This window comes from Carettochelys insculpta, chromosome 5 (assembly GCF_033958435.1).
Source record: "Carettochelys insculpta isolate YL-2023 chromosome 5, ASM3395843v1, whole genome shotgun sequence".
NCBI lineage: Eukaryota > Metazoa > Chordata > Testudines > Carettochelyidae > Carettochelys > Carettochelys insculpta.
Genome location: NC_134141.1, coordinates 33,584,408 through 33,605,432, shown reverse-complemented (window position 1 = coordinate 33,605,432; position 21,025 = coordinate 33,584,408). Strand labels below are relative to the sequence as shown.

Here is a 21,025-nt window from a genome sequence, read left to right as displayed (position 1 = left end):
AGAGCGTCTCTTAACCCCTCAGCTGATGGCCGCCATGGCGGACCCCGCTCTTTCGATGTTGCGGGACGTGGATCGTCTACACGTGCTCTACTTTGATGTTCAACGTCGAAGTAGGGCGCTATTCCCATCTCCTGATGAGGATAGCGACTTCGACGTCTCGCCGCCTTACGTCGATTTCAACTTCGAAATAGCGCTCGCCACGTGTAGACGCGGCGGGCGCTATTTTGAAGTTGGCACGCCTACTTCGAAATAGCCGGATAGTGTAGACGCGGCTTATGGGTGATAAGATATTTTCATTGATACCTTCGTTGATTCCCTTTCCAACTGTCTGCATTTCCTCAGAGCTGATTTATTCTGATTGCTAACAACTTCACCATTTTTCCATTTCTTCATCCATATTTTCAATTTTTACTGCTGCTTTCACCTCCCTTCTCAATCATATTTTAACCAAAGAATACTTCATTCATTACTACAAAATTGTAGCGTTTTTATGAATCACATGAACATTCTTAAATGCTCTAGTATCTTGCCACATATGTTTTAAATATTTCCTTATACTCCATTTAAATCATAATTATTTTCAGCTTTAGGAAATTGGATTTTTTTAAAGCTACATATATATGTATTTGGGAACTATATTCTATTTGCACATTGTAAATGAAAGGGGATCATAATCACTTTCACATATGCAACCATCACTTGTTAGTTTAGCTAACTGTTGTATCTTTATCAATATGAATGAGGTCTAAAATAGAAGTTCCTTGAGTGCTGTGTAGTACTGTTTGTGTAGGAAAACTACCATATCTGATCTTTAGAAATTCCACGTCTGCGTAACCAGTAGCAGCATAAAACCTCCAGCATATTTTTAGTCACTTTTTTTTCTAGTGCTTCCTTCATTTCTGTAAACTAAATCCATGCCTAATCTAACATCAGTAGTGTGTGACCATCAGATGTGTGTCCAAATCCTACAACTGGAAACTTAAATACCAAGGAAGGGATTTTTCAATGATTGAAATGGCATTTAAGGATCAAATGCCCACTGGAAGTCTGAAGGAATTGTGCATTTCCACCACATTTGTGCATTAAAACTCTCCCTCCAGATCAGGCATGGGAAATCACCACTAGTGTGTGGGTGGAATGAGTGACCCTTTACCTCAGTGAGCCTCAGCAGCTTGCAGTCTACTGGAGTTCCACTTGCAGCTTTGTGGCCACCCTCTCTATCCTCTAACCCCCATGTGCCTGTTGAGTACTGGGGCATCAGAGACCCACACTTACTTGCTCCTCCCCCTCCTTCCCAGAGCTAGAACACCATGAATATCTGATTTGATTCGCTGCATTCCAACTCTGGAAGGGAGGGGGAGGAGCAGGGGAGGAGTATGAACCAAGCAAGTTTTGGTTCCTCTAAAAGTGCTCAGAGAGAGGGAGAGATGAGTAGGAAGTGTTGAGCTCCTGTGCTCCAGTGCACGAGAAGTGCATGGGGGGAGCCTCTGTGGGTTGCAGGTGGTGCCCTAGTGGGCTGCATGCAGCCCAGCACGGCTCCAGATCATTATTTCAGTTCCATTAATGTAAATCCAAGGTAGATGTTGGGTCATCTCTTGTAAATGTGGAATAAATCTCTGAAGTCTTTGTCCTATTTGGGTATCTGTGGTTAAAAATTCTTCACCTGCATAACTTTTTAAAAACCTTGAAACTCAGTTTTACGTGCTGCTTCTATTTAATTGTATGGGAATCGAATTAGGCCCTTAGTATAATTTTGGCATCTTATTTGTAATGTTCATTTGGTAATCCAAATATTTTGCCATGTATTTTATTTCTTAGCGAATGACTGTATACTCACCTGATTTGACTCTGATCCTGAAATGAGCTTCATCTCTGCAGTGCTCATTGCAGGATTGGGACCTCTGTGTTTGCACAACTTTCAGAAATTTTATTATTTCCATCCTCAGTAACGTTGATATTCCTTGAAGTTTGTTAATGGAACCATTCACAATTGAAAACTGCATTGTAAATTTCCTTTTCTTCAGTGTTCATTAGGTGTTGTACGACTAGAAGTTGGACGAATAAAAACTGGTCCATTCCATTCTGAGAGGAGAACATCCCAGAGCAGCCAGGTTTGTAATTGTGAAGCTTCCTAGTTTTGAAGAAATCAACGATGGCTAAATAATTCCCATTATGTACTTTCATTGATTTTTACAGTGACAAACATTTTCCATATAGTGAGCCCAGCCTGTGTTTAAAAAAAAAAAAAAAAAAAAGCAGCCTTTTGTACTCCACACTTATGTACTCCACAGCTTTTTGTAGCCTTGTCATATGTTCCCTTTAGCATATTATGTGTGAAAGCAATGATATAGCCAAAAGTTTAACTTAGGGGTCACTGTTGTATTACCTGATCATGGTTTTAGGGCCCTCCTCTTGGAAGCAGAGACTCCTAACTCCCACTGAAATAAGTGAGAATTGGAGGATACTCACATTCTTGATGGGTCAGGCCCTTACCTTAAGAATGTCCCTGTTATACATTACTGTCCATTAGGCATTTTAGTCAGCCCTCTGTCTTGTTGCCCTGATATACCTACAATGGTGTCATTGGCTGCAAACCAAAGAAAGGGTTTTCAGTGTTTTAAATGGCTAGTAGCTCTGGTCAGATAAGGAAATTATTGTCTGTATCAAGCATTTCCAATTAGCTTTGATTATGATATAGCAATTGTTTGGTCTTGTTCAGTTTCAATATCTGATGCCTCTTCTGTACTATCAGTGGTAGGATAAGAAAAGCTAAATACTGCAGTGAAAAATAAACGGTATCCACATTGCATTGCGTTGCTGCACAGAGCAGTAAAGGGTCAGGGAGTGCTGAGGTGGGGGAAAGGTTCTGGCTGCAGGCAGGTCCTGGCTGCCTTTCCCAGCTGCTGGAGTTCTCAAGCAGCTCCCTTCAGTGTGGTAAAGCTCCAACAGTGTGGAACTGCCACAGACTTTCCCTGCTGCCCTACAAAACTCTTTCACAGCTGTTGAAGCTTTTTCCTGCTGCAGTGAAGGGCTGAGTTAACAGGACATTACACTGCTAAAACCAGTAATGTAGACATGGGAAGCCCTGCTTGGGCATGTACAGACCCATGTATAATATATTCCCTAAGGTTCTAGGGTGTCTAGAACAGTGCTGTATATCTGCGCGGCTGTATATATACCAATGCTGGGGCAGGGAGCGGTGGGGAGACCTGAACGTGGAATTCAGTTTGTACTAGCATGGTGATGCACCTTAGTGTTTTCCTTATAAAGTGTATGTTTCAAAGACTTGGAATTTTTCTGATGATTTCTCTGACTAAACACTAGGTTTACATATTATCAGGGTCTCTGCCTAAAAAGTCACAGAGAGGTAACCACATTAGTCTGTATCTTCACAAAACACAAAAGCAGTTATGTAGCACTTAAAAGACTAACGCAATAACTACCTAAAAAGTTAATCATCAAGAAACTGAGCCTAAAAAATTCTGCTCAGATTAGTTAGGATTGAGGCAAGAATTTCAGGATTTGACTTGGATGTGTTAGGTGGAATTTCAGTAGGCATTAGGAGTGAGTAAAGACTGCAGCATTTGGTTCTCCTTAAATGTGTATCAACACTCAGAATTTGATTAAGGTGAAAACTCAGAATCAAGCTTTAACTCAGGCCATCAAGCCAGTAAAGATGTGAGTAATTTTTACTTGAAAAAAATTTATCAAAGCACTCCAGTCTAGTGGTGACACCTTCACCTTCATCAGTCACCTTCTCACCTCAGATACATGTTACACGCACAGCTGATGTCAGAGTTCTAACATCTGAGTGGAAAGTCTGAGTTCAGATTTTTTTTATATATATCATCTGCATTGAGGAGTACAGACTAAGGGAACAATGCATGTTTTCATTTGAAATGTTGTAAACTGAGTGGAAAAATTCAGATAACATGAATTAGAGTCGCTTTTCAGGTAAAGAAAATATGGGAAGGAGAAAGTGGTTTTTAGAGTCCTGGCTGATGTCACCAATGTGCAGGCAAAAGGACAGTGTGGATTGAGGAGCAAGAGAAGCAGTGAAATCATGTGTTAGGGCGCTGTTAAATTCTCTGTTGATGTTCTATACTCTGTCCTTCACTTTTGAATTTTTGTCCGAAGATTGTCATCAGTTAAGCCCACGAAAGTCCAACACAGTTATGGGAAGTTCCATGAATTATTCTGAGGACAGAATTTGGGTGCTTAGAAACAATCTTAAGGGTTTCAAAAGGTTTGAGGTATGCATCCACAAACTTCTGAGTAAAAGAGCTCTCCAGAGTGCTCTAAGTATGTAGAGGAGTTATTGTTACTCTTCTAGCACCTCATTTCACCCTAGGTACAAGAGGAGAAGAGTAAAATTGAAGTTTATAGTTTTATTTTCTGGCAAACCAGAAGTTTTAAAGCTATGTTATAACCCCAGTATGATATTATATTTTAGATCAGTGAAGGAAGTGGCAGCCTGTCATCATTCAGTTTCCCAGCTTCTGGTTCCATCCCACTGGAGGGCTTTGAAAGTGGTCTGAAGAAGAATGCCAGTAAGATTAATTTGATTTCGTTCATATTCTGTGTTTAAAACTTTCCATTATTTTATGTGCAAATCTGTAATGGGTATCTTTTTTGTTTGCCTGAAGTGTTAGACATTGCTTTGTACAGTAGGCATAAAAGCAGTTCCCTTGTAATTCAAGAGTAAAATGTTGATAAGACAGTTATTTCAAAAAGTTACACTTATGCTATAAAATGAAACTGTGGCAGCTTGTCACACCTTGTGTTATAAGAATGCAAATGGCTACACCAGAGGCTCATCCAATTGACGTATCTCTTCCATTAAACTGTCTACCTCATGCATCCTACCAGTGAATTGGTGACAGCAGCAGATTTTATATAGTTAAATTAGGAGAGATGAGTAATAATTTTCTCATCTTTAAATTAGAGTTTGGACAATAATGACTTCCTTTTTTCTTGTGAATTGCTCTAATTGAATAGAATAATAAACCTCATTCCAATATGAAATATATTTTTTTTCCAGAAAATGAAGGACTGGGTATTTTTTTTAATTTTATATAAAATTCACCTTTTCCTCCCATCACCGGAGTAATTAATTATTTTTTGTTAATGTAACGAGATCAGATGTCCAGGCTTTTTACTATAATGAAAGAGTGAAAAGGCTCTTATAAGGGCTATAATGCCATGCTTCCTTTAAAACCCCACCCAACTTTTTATATATTTATTTTTATCATTCCACAGTAGCATCGGACATACAGGGACTAAGAGCAGTTGAAATAAAAAAGGTAAGTCAGACTACAAAGTAGTACCAGGAATTGGAACTCAACAGGTATAAATCAGTGTGTTTTCACCCTGTGGCCCTGCATTTTACCTGTGGCTGTGGGAAAGAGGCAGTGCTATTATCTGAGCTTTGTTAAAGTTATTTTAGGCTTCCATTGACATATGCCTAGTTTTGTTAGTTAATCCATTTAATAGAACAAACATACCGATGGCAGTTTTATTTGTAACCCCTAGTTTTTCCAGCTGCTGTAAGGATGTACCTCAGAGATCCCCATAATAACTGACTGAGTCAGTCATGTAGATTCCTCTGACCTAATCTGAAAACTTAAGGGACAAGGAATTAACAACATTTAGCAAGCCATATTTTTATTTTCAGTAACATTGTTAAATCCAGACTTAACAGCGTTTGGGATGTACAGTCCCTGTATTATTTTTAATCCCTTTTTTAAATTGTTTTGGTTATAATATGCTGATATCATTTTCAAGTATACCATATATTTAATAGAACCATCTGCATATAGATTCTGAGATCAGTTTGTCACAGGAGGTGGCCACAGTTGGCCACATCGAAGAATACTAATGAGGTGCTGATAGGAATAAGGGGATTTCAAAATGTGCGGGGTCCTTTTGAAAAGGACCCCCGTGTAGCCGAGCAGTGCACATTTGAAAGCAGCAGTTTCGAAGTGCTGAGGCTGGCAGCATGCTAATGAGGTGCAGAATATTCATTTCAGCACCTCATTAGTATTCATCAATTTGGCCATTAGCGTGGCCATTTCAAAGTTTTGGCCAAGTGTGGCCACAGCTACAGTGGTTTTACAGTGCAGTTCTGTGGATGTATGTGCATGTAAATCAGAAAATCAGGCTCTTTTATTTCCCCAGTATTAGTTCTTTCAGTTGGCTTAACATTCACAACTTTTTACTGTGATTTATTCGATCCACTTTATTCTCATTGTCCCTTCTGAAAATAGCCTTTTATACTGATGTTGAAATGTTATTTTGAACTGTCTAAAGCAGCGGTTTCCAAACTTTTCAAGATGGCGACCCATTCTGACAATTCAGTAAGACTTTGTGACCCAAGGCAATTCAAAACCAGGCAGAGGGAGGAATTCTTTTTGTAAATCTTTGATTCACCACCCCCAGGCTTAAACTTCTCCGAGCCCCAAATACCCACCACCTACCTCACATGAGTGCCGCTCCTGCCCCTCTCTGCTCCTTCACTGGGCCACTCCCTCCTCTGCACAGTTCAATTAAGAATTAAAGACCTACAACCTATCCTTAATCAGGATGCCACACTCCAGAAGGCCCTAGGTGATAGGCCTGTTCTCTCCTACAGACAAGTTCCCAACCTTATGAGGATTCTCACCTACAACCACAGTTTATACCACAGAAACACCACTCCTGGAACTTTTCCTTGCCCCAAAGCCCATTGCCAGCTTTGTCCACATATCTATTCTGGAGATACCATCACTGGACCTAACCAGGTTATTCACAGAATCATGGGCACATTTTTGTGTTCCTCAACTGACATCATATGTGCCATCGTGTGCCAACAATGCCCAGATGCTCTGTATATTTGATAGACTTCCAACTCTCTTAGACATAAAAACACTCCTAATCCACAGACTGGTCAGCCAGCATTTTAATGGAGTGGGCCATTCTATTAATGACCTGAAGGTTTGCATCTTACTGAAGAGAAATGTTCACACTACTTTGGAAAGAGAGGCTGCTGAACTCTTTTATATTCAAATTTGACACATTAACACGTGGTTTGAACCGGGATGGGAATTTTTTAGGTCAGTATGGGGGCTCTTTTGCATACTTGGCTTAATCTAATTCTTGACTCCCCCTTCCCCCCTTTCTGCTCCTCTACTCTCTGATTTGTTCACCATGATAATATTTTTCTGATCTGTCAACCTTGATTACTATTTTTGGTTCTCTGTGCCTTAAATATTGAATCTGTTCTGGTAAGGCTATGGTCTGAAGGAGTGGGTCTGTCCCACAAAAGCTCATCACCTAATAAATTATTCTGTTAGTCTACTCTTTATTTACTATATTACAAAAGTTGTGTACATCACCACAGGTAGACTGATTACTTACAGATACAAAAGCAATAGCTCCTCTTCTTACAACAGGGGCCTGTATGTAGTCAGTTTCAAATCATGGCCTCTGAGAGCATTGACAGAATTTGCCTGTTCAAAACCCTGTTTGTGCATATATTGAGCTCAGATTGTTTTTGCTCATATGCAATCTGTCATTGGTGTGCACAGTCCATAGGCCTGGCTATAAAATGAGAACTAACCTCACAGATGTCAGTGGTGTAGGCATAGAAAGGGACAAAAAAAAAATCAGGCTTTAATGTGAAAGCAATTTCATGCTAATATGATCCACACACAAGTAATTTATACCACATAAATGGCAGCTGGATTGACTCCTGTCAGAAATTTTGTTTTGAGCAGAACATAAATCCAAACAGCTGTAGGTTGAAATACTTGATTGCTTCACTGTGGAAAAATTTGCACCTTTTTACCTCTTCTCTTTCCCTGGTGAGATCAGCACTGCACAAGGGCAGTTAATTTGTTACGTGACTCCCTACTACTTTGTTTCATTGTTATGTAAGCTTTGGGTGGGCCTCCAAGCCTTCACCCCCATGCTGCCCCATGGTATCACCTTTGCTAAACGTAATTTTTGGCAGCACTTCCCACTTATTGGTGACAAGGAGCCTCATTCTACCCAGTGGACTACCCAGAGGCTTCATTGTACACCTTCAGTGAGATAAGGGCTCTGTATCATTTAAAAAAAAAAAAGGCAGAATAACCAGCCTGATAGCACGGAGGGGTGAGCTCAAAATGCCTTCCAAATAATCTATAGGGAGATAGCACTGAAGGTGGGAAGGACAGAGAGTCGCATCATCCTGGCCTAGTAGTAGTCAATAAAAACAATTAAGTTCATGGCTGCTTTGCCCAGTATGATCTTCCATTCTCCCCTCACTGTACTCTTTCTTGCTTATTAGCATCTACACAAGTTTTATTTTTCAGCTTTGTTTTTTCTCCATGAAAAACTGTTTTCTTCAATAACAGTGCTCTGTTCAACTTGTCTCTGCAAAGCTTCCTGTGACACACTTTGAAACCCCTACCTTAAGACAAATGTGACATGCTTTGAGGAATTCCCAGGGGTGGAAGCACCATAGCCCACTCCACATACATTGACCTAGAGGAATGATGGCCAAATTCTTTAAGCGACTTGCTATTTTATGTTTCTCACTTGTAGTGTGCGTGTCTTAAGGCACTGTAAAGGGGCATGACTTTGAAGATGGGTGTTCAACACTGTGTGAAAATCAGAACACTTTAAGGTGTCTGAAGCTGGATACATAGTATCACTGGGTCTAAATATAATTGTGTATTTTCTTTCAAGCAGTATCTCAATCTGTTCTTATTACTGTACCAGGGTCCTGCAGATTCCTTAGGAGTGAGCATTGCTGGAGGGGTAGGAAGTCCTCTTGGAGATGTTCCCATATTTATTGCCATGATGCATCCAAATGGAGTTGCTGCTCAAACTCAGAAACTCAGGGTAAGTTATTTGTAAGAAAGGCAAGGGGTTTAAAAAAAATCATGTGATAGTGCTTAATAAATTATTCCAGCTTGGTCACAGAGTAGTGATACATGGTATATTCGCTAGTGCTTCAGGCCACGCCAGGAGTTTCTGCCATTCAGATAAAAAATACAGTAGTTGGAGATGATAAATATTTTTCATAAATGTTAGCAGCTGGGGAGAAAAACCTGAAAGCAACTTTGGAAGGTGGAGCCAGCATAGCTTTCAGATACCAAAGTGAAGAGCATAGTGAAAAAGCAAATAGAGAAGTGTTATTGCCCTTTCACACAGTACAAAAACCAGGGATCAATCAGTAAAATTGATTGGCAGCAGGTTTAATACAAACGAGAGGAAGTACTTTTTCACACCACATGCAGCTAACCTGTGGAACTCCCAGCCATGGGATGTTGTGATCACCAAAAACACAACTGAGTTAAAAAAAGAACTGGATACATTTACGAAGGGTAGATCCATAAATGACTATTAGCCAAGATGATCAAAAATGCAGCCTCATTTGGGTAAACCTTAAACATTTGACTACCAGATGCCAGGAGGGAAAAGTGGGTGAATCACTCTATAATTGCATTGTTCTATACAGTCCTCCTGCAGGTCTGGTATGGGCCATCAGAGACAGGATTTCCCAGCCTCTCAACCCCAAGCTCCCCAATACACACACCAGCCCACATCTGGACTCCTGCACTCCTACTGCTTTCGCTCAATAGCTTATTTAGTAACAAACCATGAGCTAACCTGTATGGCAGCTCTTTTGTTCTTGTGTATAGATCTATAGACCCTACATAGGACTTGGTTATTGGCCCAGTGGTTAGCAGTCTCCCCGATGACTGCAATTATGAGATTTATTTCACTTCAGAAGTGAAAGTAAGCCAGTTGTTCTGGTGCGGCACATTGGTAGGAGAGTGGCTGGCTCAGGTTAGGTAGCCTTCACTGGTAAGGTTCCTGTGACCCCCCCCTGCCCCCCAGCACCAGCAATGGGTGGCTGGGGGTAGGAAGGCAAGGACCTAGATGCAGTAGGCCTGAGCCAGCGTACACAGACTCCAGCCCCAGCACTTGGATTGATGGGCAGTGTGGTTGCTACACCATGAGCTCCAAGGATCCACTGGCTGGGCAGTATGGTTGCCACACCCCAAGGATCTGGCAGGCGACTTGCCCAGCCCCAGGATCGGTGGTCACTCCCAGCCCCGAGATCCCCACCACACACACACAGATTCCTGCACCCCCCAACACAACTCTCTGCCCTGACCTCCTCCCAAACTCACACATACTCCAACCTCCTGCCTTGAGCCCTTATTAAATTTCTTACAGGTGCTATCTTATCTCAGTCCCCTGCCCTGAAACCCCCTGGGGAATGGTGGAGGGGTTGCAATAAGACAGTGCCCGTGAAAAACAAAGTCACTTTCACCCATTTGACTTCCTTCTGTTAGTTGCTTTTCCTATGTTACATTCAGCTTATCCTGTTCAATGTGTTGGCTGTTCTTGTTTCATACAGCTGCTGAGTGCAAAATAGGTATGAATTAGTGTATTCCCACTTGCCGCAATTTATACCTGGTTTAAGACTCTTTTTTGCATCACCACTGAATGTGGCCCATGTGTTTTCCTGGGAGCTGTACTGGATTATTCCAGCTGCATTTGAACCGGAGTACCTGATTTGTCCCTTTTCCAAGAATGTGTAAATGTATGACTGTCAGCTATGGATATGAATTATGCACTCATAGATTCAGACCTTAGAGGATATAAACTTCATTAACTACTACAGAATCAGGAGTTTCACCATTTCTCATGGGAGAACAATCATTTACACTGGAAACAAAGGGCCAGGTTCAGAGTTGGCATGAATTGCTGAAGCTTTACTTAATTCACTAGAGCTGCATATATTTAAACCAGTTGAAGATCTGGGCCAAAGGCCTTGTGGTACCCACGATCAAGAATATGTTGTAGATTGGTGGTAAAGATTTTCTTGGTACTATATATTGTGAATCCTAGTAGAGCCAGTTACTCAAGTCCAGTATTCTTTCTGGACAGGGTGCCAGCTTGTTTTCTCAAAAAAGCTTTTGCCCACGAAAGCTTATGCTTCAATAAATCTGTTAGTCTACAAGGTGCCACAGGAATTCTTGTTGTTTTGTGGACACAGACTAAGACGGCTACTCCTCTGATCTTGTTTCCTGTTGCGAAGCTGGCATGTGGCTGTCTGTGATACAGATTTTTGTTAATGGCTAGCTCTTTAATTTTCTCTTCTGTAGGTTGGGGATAGGATTGTTAATATTTGTGGAACATCCACTGAGGGCATGACGCACTCCCAAGCTGTTAACCTATTGAAAAATGCTTCTGGCACTGTAGAACTGCAGGTAAGGAATTTCTCTGTGGTGATGTTCAGAACACACTTTGCAGTTTGGATTTTGAGTTTGAAAAAACAAGTATAGCACAACTGCCAAGTTCTGAGTAAAAGCATAGCCTGCCTACAAAATGGGGTCTGGTGGGTTGGTGGTGTGCAATTTTCACATCCTTTCCATGTTTTGTTCAAAAGTTACCATTCTTATTTTAGCTGAAAGGAAGAAAGGTTTTTGCAACAGTTGATGCGTATTTTGGTCATGTCACCTTTGTAAATACTGTGGTGCTAATTGCTGTGTGCTTGGTTTTGTGAGCATTAGCTTCCTCACTTCACGGATGTTTGCAATGTGCCCTCAGGTGGTGGCTGGAGGGGATGTAAGTGTCGTAACTGGTCAGCAGCAGGATCCACCTGCTTCCAGTCTTTCATTTTCAGGAATAACCTCAAGCAGCATCTTTCAGGATGATCTAGGGTAAGTGCATCTGTTATCCTTGATGGATCCTTTCCAAGGGGGTTACCGTAAGGCCCACTGGCTGGGACTGCTTAGACGTTTCAGCATGTGCACAGTGTGGTGTCCTGCCAACTTAGACGGAGCTGTCACGGAAAGCATGTAACTGGGCTCTGTAGGCAGCATAAGACATCCTGGTTCTTTTCAGGTTACAATTTACTATGCTGGTTTTGACCCATAGGGCTATGATATGATTTGATTTCAACATCTTAGATACTGCTTCATTCCTTTTATTGTACCTTGCTGGTAGAAAGGAGCTGAAATTGTCCCCAGACTTAAATGGCAGGGCATTTTGGATATGGGACTGCTGACTTTGGAATTCACTCTTCCTGCCAGTCCATCAGAGCCTGAGTTTGTTGACATTTTGGGTATGCTGTAAGATACAGCTGTCTATTTTTAGAGACCTGTACAAAAACAGATATCGACTGGGGATGTAGCTGTCCACAGGTAGAAATCAATATCCACTGATCTGCAGGGCTCTGCATAGCCAGGAAGAGCTGATGGGATGGGGTGCTAGTTCCTGGGAATAGTGGTACCACGCTCCTCTCCTTTGGCAACAGAGTCTCCATGGAGCACAGCCGGGTAGATCAGAGGGTACTGAATTCTATTTGTAGATATCTGTATCCACGAGCAACTATTTATACCTAGGTGGGACTCTTCTTTACTGTTTACTGCGCAAGGGAGTGTTTTGGGAAGCTTCATGGATTTTGATAAATCACCTGATTTTTCTGGACCAACTCAGCATCTTTGCTGGTTGGTTGGTATTTTTGGATATTTTTTTTTGGCTTTTTTGTAGTGGGGTGTTTTGGCATTTCAATTTTATATGTAATTGCACCTGGAATTCATCACAGACACAATATTAGCAGACACTTAATTACCTGATGTGTGTGTGCAGACAGGTAGTTAGTTGGGTGCTAATATGTCCATCCTGAGTGCAAATATGTCCATCCTGAGTGCAAAAATGTGTGCACAGTTCTTTGTGGTTGAGAAATTAAATTAAATTAAATTATTTCAAAACAGATCATAATTGAAAATCAGACCCTAAATTTTCAGGTTTGCAGTGTATGTTATAGGCCAAGGGAGCACAGGTGAAAAACATATGACTGACATTGTAAGTTCTATTCTACTTTTAGTCTGTATCAAAACATTGCAAATTTATAAAAATCGAAGAACAGAAAAGAGAATGTGAGTGACTAAACCAGACTTAGGAATTAGCTGCAGCGATTTTTGATTCTTTTTATATATAGGTTTTGGGGGAGGGAGGAAAGGTTTCTTAAAATGTTATAATTTTTGTGTGTTTTGTTTTATTGCTCTCTGAGCTCCAGGATATTGGTACCTACTGTATCAACAGCTAATAAGCACCAGTATTGGGCCACTCAGACAACAGTTACGCAGTTAATTAAATGACATAGTAAATTTCTGCAGACAGAAGGTAAAATATCATGTAAAAACTATGAACGCAAACGACAAATAAGTAACCAGATTATGGTGTTAAGCAGGAGTTCAGAGGCTGACATGAACTGAAATATTAAGCAAAACATACTTAAAAATCTGTGTAGTGTTCTCAGCAAAGGAAAGTTTGTTGGGGTTGAAACATGAAGAGCCTCTCTGTTGAAAAATCCACACGCTGACCTAGATGTTCATAAAAGAATCCTGATAACTTATTTCTCTGTTGTAGGCCCCCTCAGTATAAGACCATTACGCTAGATCGAGGACAGGATGGTCTAGGTTTTAGTATTGTGGGAGGATATGGCAGTCCTCATGGAGATTTACCCATCTATGTCAAGACAGTGTTTGCAAAGGTGAGTACATAAGTATAAAACTACCTAGACAACCTGCTATTCATGCTCAGGAGCTCATTTATAATATATGGCCTTTGAGAGCCAGTTTATTTTTTGCTTGTCTTCCCCAAGCAACTATGCAGGTACCATTTAACATATTTGCAATTTGAGGCTTTTAATTTAAGCAAACCGGGCCCAATTTGCTCACATTGGTGTCTATTTGAGCTCTCAAATATTTGGATTTGAACGTGCATTTTAAGGGTCCACTTCAGAAAAATACACCCTCCCCCCAGTGTTTAATTTGCATTCTTTTCAAGGGGTGCCTGTGGTTGGTTTTTTGCCATGAATATTGAAATCAAATATAGACCAGGTCCATTAGATTTTGGAGAAGTTCAGGTCCTGATCTAAATTTGGCACATACCAGCCCTGAGTCAAAAAGGTAAATAGAAGACCTCCAGAACTAGAAATTTACATTCAGCTCTGGATTTGGTCTCTAATATGAATTGTTGAACTTTGCCATCCAAGCCAAAAGGGCCAAAGGAGTTGAAAAATTCTAACAGATCTGACTTACAGAATTTATGCAGCACATCATTCCCATGCTGTAAATTTCTTTTCACTAATGAGCCAATGAGGACCTTATAACAGAGGGCAGCTGGTTTTCTTGACTGCTGCTTCTGCTAGCTCAGATGTAATCACCTGGAGACCCTCAGGTACAGGAAACACTGTGCTTTCTTTTACAGGTTTGTGCTTTCTCACCATACAGTGTACGCAGCTCTGGGTTCCTTGTGTCTAAACCCATGAGGGAAGAGCTTTCTCCTTGTCCGCACTCCCTTGCTTTCCACCACCACACCACCTTCCTTCTTCACAATACCTTACGTAGCCCTGGCATCTGACTCTCATTCCCCAGTTAGAGAAGGTTCTTTTCGGCCAGCTCCAGTTCATTCATCTAAATGGGGCTGGCATAGCAGGGGATTGATTCTGCAGTCTTCCTGCTTAGCACCTTCATTACTCCCATCTGGCTAGTTTGTACAGTGGAAACGTCATGCATAAACCTATGGACATGTAGAACTAGCACTTACGAAGGACAAATTGAGCATGAGCTTCTAGTAATGAAAATGGATCAGCTCAGCCTGTCTCGAGCAGAAAAGCTGAATGTGTGCTATATGCTGAACCCACCTTCCCAGGACCCTCCTGAGGTTTCTCTATGAATGTCTGAAACTTCTGGTTTTATAGCCATGCACATCTGTAGTTATATGCTATGTAATTTCAGGGTGCAGCAGCAGAGGATGGACGGCTGAAGAGAGGTGATCAGATCCTTGCTGTCAACGGGCAGAGCTTAGAGGGGGTGACCCATGAAGAAGCAGTTGCTATTCTAAAAAGGACAAAAGGAACAGTCACTCTGACTGTTCTCTCGTGAATTGACTGTCCAAAGAAGAGGATCAACAAGATAGTATTATCTACATTCCACATAGCAAAGAGAATGGAAATGTTTATGTAGCTTTCTTGCTATTCCAGCTTAACCAGACTGTTTCATCATTAAAGAAAAAAACAACACTTAATCATATTTTGAACACAGTAGAAGTATTTGTCTTACTGTCAGATCGCTGAGATGGGCTTGTGTAGTCTCTGGCAAAAACTTGAGATTTTTATTAGTATTGTAATGAATACCTGTGATCCACCAGAACATGAATGTTTGCATTAGTAACCGCAGTGCAGAAATGGAATGTTTTGCAAAGAGGCTCTGAATATTTGAGATAGGTATGTGTGCACTCTAAATAGTCAAGCAGGGATGAGATGTTTAAGAGTATTTAAATAGCAGAAAAAAGTCCCAGGAGGAACAACAGTTTACTAAAAAAAGATAGATGGAAAGATTAGTTCTGCTAATTACATGCTCCAAAAGCAAAATTGTGGAGAAGGCTGTTTGGTGTGGAAGGGTGGAAAAAATCCACTTGTAGGAGACTTTTCCTGGAGAACAAGGGAGTCCTACACCTGCAATATCATAAGGATTTAGGCTTCTCTTTTAAAGTGTTAAAGCTGCTAACTTTTGTGGGTGTGAAGATAACGTTTCCACTGCAACAGTGAAATAAATACTGTCCTCTTCCTAACTTTGCACACAGGCAGTTCCTGTGTTACTGCCGCTGCTGCTGAGAGCTTCTTGAAGCTGCAGTACAAATTAGCTACTCTTGCTTGCTTCTGTCACTAGTCAGAGCCCAGAGGACTGCACTGAAATGGAGTCGGGAGTCAGTTTCATGGTGCTGCTATTGCTCTAAGCAGAAGCAGATATTGAAGACATATAGAGAAGAGGTGGGGGAAGAGTAATACAGATACTCCCACACACGTACCAGTAAAGAGGAGGCTTGGAGTACGGTGAATGGTGAAGCTTCTTATTCACCTTAGTCAGGAAGTATGCAGAAGGGGGAAGGGAGGGTGAGGAAAGAATTCCTGTCATCCTGCCAGCTGCTGGAAGAACTTCTAAATTACTGAATATTTGCAAGCCAGACATGGGTATGAAAGATGGATCCCTGTAAAGATCTAAGAACAAAACTCCTGACATTGCACTATCACTTGTTGACTCCCTAAGTGTCAGTTTCCCTCCTTTTGCCTCTTATGTATCTGCTTGGTCAAGCCCCATCAATAAAGAAATACAATGTATCATTAAAACCTTTTGAAAGGGGACAAAATGTGAGGTCATGCGAGCACTAGTGTTCCTTTAGAATAGGATGCTGCCCATGTTGTACTTTCATGTAGCTAGCTGCAAGACTCCGCATACCGACTAGCAAAAAGCCTATAGGAGCCAGAGCACCATCAGTTGTTTATAGTATTTAATTGCAAAACATACACCATTTATTCACTTTACTGAGTGAAAAACAGCAGTAGTAGAAATGTTTGAGAGAGAGGACTACTGAATAGATAACTAAATACAAGTGGATTAACTGAACCCTCCAAAACACCCATCTTTTTAATATTTTTTAGATGTTACATAAGAGAAACACATGGTACTACTATTTGAGTGAACTGGTGGTGAATTATTAGCTTGTACTTATTCCCAGTGTAGTGTGTGAAATGCCAATGTTAGCGTATGTACAAATATCTATATTTGTAACAGATGTAGTGTACAGATATTTTATTATTGCCTTTGTGTTTGAATGCAAGAGAATTCAATTAAGAGAATAAATATGAAGGTGTCAGTATTGAACTAATAGAGTTGCAGGTGTGTGTGTGGTTGCTTTTAAATGGAGTTCTAGCAGTAAAGGGTTGGTATTAGGATCACAGTTTAGATTTTGTAAAATAACATCAGATTGAATATAGCCAAGATTAATCATATAAATGCAGGCAAGGACTCTCTTAATTTTTCGACTAAAACTATATTTAAACATATTCTTGCATAACTGTATCCCAAACAATGCAATACTGTCTTCCAGCTACTTCATGAGAACCAGATAGGAAACTGAGTAGAAATAAAAATAAACTTGACAAGTTATTTTTCTCCAAGTTGTCAGATGGAAAAATTAAATGAAAAAATCTCCAGAGATGTATTGATTGCCAGAGCAGTGATCCAGCTAGCTTAGATCATCATTGGCTGTGAGCATTTCTGCCTCCTCAGATACCCCATAGTGAACAACAATGGAATAAGTTCTACATTGGCATTTACCCCAACCAGTGTTGGCAAGAGTCTGATCACCTCTCCAAACTTCTTGTCTTTCATTGTGTAGTTAACTCTAACTGAATTGGACTTGGTCCTGCATGTTCTGAGCCTTCTGGCCCTGATTCTGCAGAGCACTAACTTTCAAGTTACCTCATGTTTGTAGTCATGTGATTTAAAGTTAAGTATATGGTTAAGTGATTTAGAGGATTAGCACCAGAAGGACGCTTCAAAACTTCAAAGCTAAAGCCCATTATTTATACAGATGTCTCATCCTTTAGTTGAATCTTGCTGAGTATGAGAGGCTAGCATGGTGTTAGTTTGTTAAAAATGTGGGTCTGGATTGAACACAAGTAACATGGAAGGATGCAAAGCTCTCTCTCCCTTCCCCCTCACCAATGAAAGTGTTGCTTTGCAGGAGGCTTTTCTTCAGCAAAAGGAGACTTTAATTTGTGTTTGGGGTCACATAGCAACCCAGATCAGTGCAGAATCCAGTGACGTTCAGATTATTCATCATCTCTAGGAAGCAGGACCATAAAATGAGTTGTATGGCAAAAAATGCACCTGCTTAATGGGCTTTCTCTGCTCTTGGATGTTATATCATAGAATGGTAGGACCGGAAGGGACCTCAAGAGGTCATCGTGTCCAGCCCCCTGCCCTCATGGCAGGACCAAGTACCGTCTAGACCATCGCTGATAGACACTTATGTAACCTGTTCTTAAATATCTCCAGAGATAGAGATTCCACAGCCTCCCTAGGCAATTTATTCCAGTGTTGGACCACCCTGACAATTAGGAACTTTTTCCTAATGTCCAACTTAAACATTCCTTGCTGCAGTTTAAGTCCATTGCTTCTTGTTCTATCCTCAGAGGCCAAGAAGAACAAGTTTTCTCCCTCCTCCTTATGACACCCTTTTAGATACCTGAAAACTGCTATCATGCCCCCCCAATCTTCTTTTTCCCAAACTAAACAAGCCCAATTCTTTCAGCCATTCTTCATAAGTCATGTTCTCTAGACCTTTGATCATTCTTGTTGCTCTTTTCTGGGCCCTTTCCAATTTCTCGACATCTTTCTTGAAATGCGATGCCCAGAACTGGACACAATACTCCAGCTGAGGCCTAACCAGCGCAGAGTAGAGCAGAAGAATGACTTCTCATGTTTGGTTCACAACACACCTGTTAATGAATCCCAGAATCGTGTTTGCCTTTTTTGCAACAGCATCACATATTTAACTTGTGCTCCACTATACCCCTAGATCCCTTTCTGCCATACTCCTTCCTAGACAGTCACTTCCCATTCTGTATGTGTGAAACTGATTGTTCCTTCCTAAGTGGAGTACTTTGTATTTGTCTTTATTAAACTAAAAGACACTTACTCTTTCAGGAACATAGTACAATGATTAACCAAACTCTTACATTTTACAAGTCAAAAATTTTCCCAAGATGTTATCCATGTTATATAGTTTTTTTCTTGTTCATTTATTTGTAAAAACACTTCCCCTCACCCTCAAAAAAGTAAGTTTTGCAGAATGGCTAAAGTGTTTCTGAATACCTAGTATTTCTGCTCTATGGCATACATGAGGCTGTTGCTAAGGAGGTCACACGCATTGACCAGTTCAGTTCAGAAAACCACATTATGCATGGTTTTCTATCTTTGCTCCTTTCCAACTACTGTCATGCCTCTGTACAGATCTCAGACTTCTGGAGTTACTGGGTATTCATGGTCTCAGAGGGGTAGCTGAGTGTGTCTGTAGCTTCATAAAAGACAAGCAGTCCTGTCGCACCTTAAAGACTAAATAAATAGCTGTGTTAAAGGTGCTCTTTAAGGTGCGACAGGACTGCTTGCTTTTTGGGTGTTCATGGTAACTATATATCCGATTGATGTGCCAAAGCTTCCACTCACAGAGTAAGTGGACAGAGTAACTTCCAAACATCATTGTAAAAATAACCCTGGTGATAAAATATAACGACTCAAGAACTGGACAAGTTTCACTTTCTCTTGTCCTCATTTCCTTCATCCCAGGACTTCTTCAGGTTATAGGAAATACTTCCAAATGGAATCCATACAAGTTAAACCTCTCTGGTCCAACAACAGCTATGATGGGGAGCCCAACCAGTTTGCTAGGAGAAGAGCCCTGTAGGCAACTAGGAGTGAGTGGATTCCACCTCAGGGAGCCAGGCTGGCAGGCCAGGAACAGAGCCTCTCCTGCCCCCAGCAGCTCGCACAGCAGCCTGGGGGCAGAGCGTGGAGCAGTGGCCAGGAGGGGAACCCAGCCAAGAGGCTGGTGGCCACCTAGGTGAGCCTCGAGGCATGACCTCTGATCTAGCAAATTCCCTTGTTTGGGACCACTCAGGAAAAATCCCAGAAAATTCCCAACATGAGAAAAATTCCTTAAAAGTGCAGGCTTAGTACTAAACCCATATAGAAAACGCAGCTGATGAAGTAGGGAAAATTAATGAGGTTTATGATAATGTATACAGATTTCAAGTAACTAATTAGGGAATGTTTTCAAACAGAAAAAAAGCTAAATACAGTAGGCCCTCGAGTTACGTGAGGGTTCCGTTTCCACGCACCCTTGTGTAACCCAAATTTTGCGTAAGTCCAAATGGGGGATGGCTTTTTCCCTGGTGGAATGCACGTTCTGCAGCCAGGGAAAGCAGTAGGAGCACCTTGTGTTCCTTCTGAAAGGTAAGTCCTGGGTTGTGGGGGTGGGGGGAGGCAGTTGGGGAGGGTTAAGCCTGGCAGTGGGTTGGGGCTGGGGGGGTGGGGGCATGGTTAAACCTTGTGTGGGTTAGGGCTGTGGGTGGGTTGGAGTTGACCCAGAGCCATGTGAGTGGGGGTTGTTAAACCAGGGTGTGGGGGGGTTGACCCAGAGCCACATGCTCACTGACTATTAAAAGAGTGTTTTATAGTGGAGTGGGAGATATTTTTTCCCTGGTTTTTCGAAGAGTTCTTCAGAATTCATCTGGTATTTCTGCAATGACCAATAATAGGGGAATAATAGTGTGTGGAAGGTAACAGGAGCAGTAGGCTATAATATAGGCAGGGCCTGGGATGTGCAGTAGACATGGATATGTGTACACTGAGTACTGAGGGCAATCATTGATTCTTGTGTGTAGCTTATTTACAGCAAATACTGATTTTCCTTTTAAATCATTCCTAACATCATGATCCTTTACCTACATGGTCTTTTCTTAGTGACCAGGTTCTGCAGCACACCCAGCGCAGGGCAGATTTTCAACCTATGCTTAACCAGGTCTTGCTTTTTTACAATTGCAAATTTTTTTTGGGTAGAAATGAACAAATTGTGAATGCATTCACAACTAAGTATTGCTAATAGATGTCTAGGTGGTATTATGTACCTACATATAATTTTTGCCAGGAACTTGCATCTCCAAGTATTGACTCCCAGAAAGTGCTAGAGTCTGAAAATACTGATCCTTGTCACAGAGTAAAGGTAGCTTTAAGTGTGACTCAGATATGGAGCTTAGGGCAGGCAGTTCAGTTCATGGTGCAGCTTCCTTCTATATAATTATGATTTCAAGTATTTCCAGCAGACATCATGGACACTGGTTTTCCAAAATGCTTTAATTCAAAGATGAAGAATGTGCCTAGGCCCATAGAACCACCATTGAAATTACATTAATTGAAGGATTAATGCTGGTTTCAAAAAAGTACCAAGTCTGTCTTCAGTTCCATTTCTGATACTAACAAGCATTCAAGAACAAAATAACATTTAATACTAGATTTCTGCCTAGGGGTTTCATCACATAATATTAGGTTCCTACACTGAATATGTCAGTTTTTGTAGTCTGGGATTGAAATATATCAGTGTACTAAAATCAGCGTTGTTCTGGGGTGGT

The 21,025-nt window shown here is 41.1% G+C and overlaps 1 protein-coding gene across 11 annotated transcripts in view; it reads left to right on the top strand.

Moving 5' to 3' along the window:
- The window catches only part of MPDZ (multiple PDZ domain crumbs cell polarity complex component), a 139,353-nt gene extending 122,630 nt beyond the window's left edge, over positions 1 to 16,723 (top strand). For all 11 annotated transcript variants that reach the window (XM_074994892.1, XM_074994898.1, XM_074994899.1 and 8 more), the window contains 8 exons: positions 2,025 to 2,111; positions 4,454 to 4,550; positions 5,260 to 5,303; positions 8,743 to 8,865; positions 11,145 to 11,249; positions 11,590 to 11,702; positions 13,417 to 13,540; positions 14,790 to 16,723. In XM_074994892.1, coding sequence (XP_074850993.1) covers positions 2,025 to 2,111; positions 4,454 to 4,550; positions 5,260 to 5,303; positions 8,743 to 8,865; positions 11,145 to 11,249; positions 11,590 to 11,702; positions 13,417 to 13,540; positions 14,790 to 14,936 — 840 coding nt within the window. In that variant the 3' untranslated portion in view covers positions 14,937 to 16,723. The remainder of the gene's footprint in view (positions 1 to 2,024; positions 2,112 to 4,453; positions 4,551 to 5,259; positions 5,304 to 8,742; positions 8,866 to 11,144; positions 11,250 to 11,589; positions 11,703 to 13,416; positions 13,541 to 14,789) is intronic.
- The last annotated feature ends 4,302 nt before the right edge of the window (positions 16,724 to 21,025 follow it).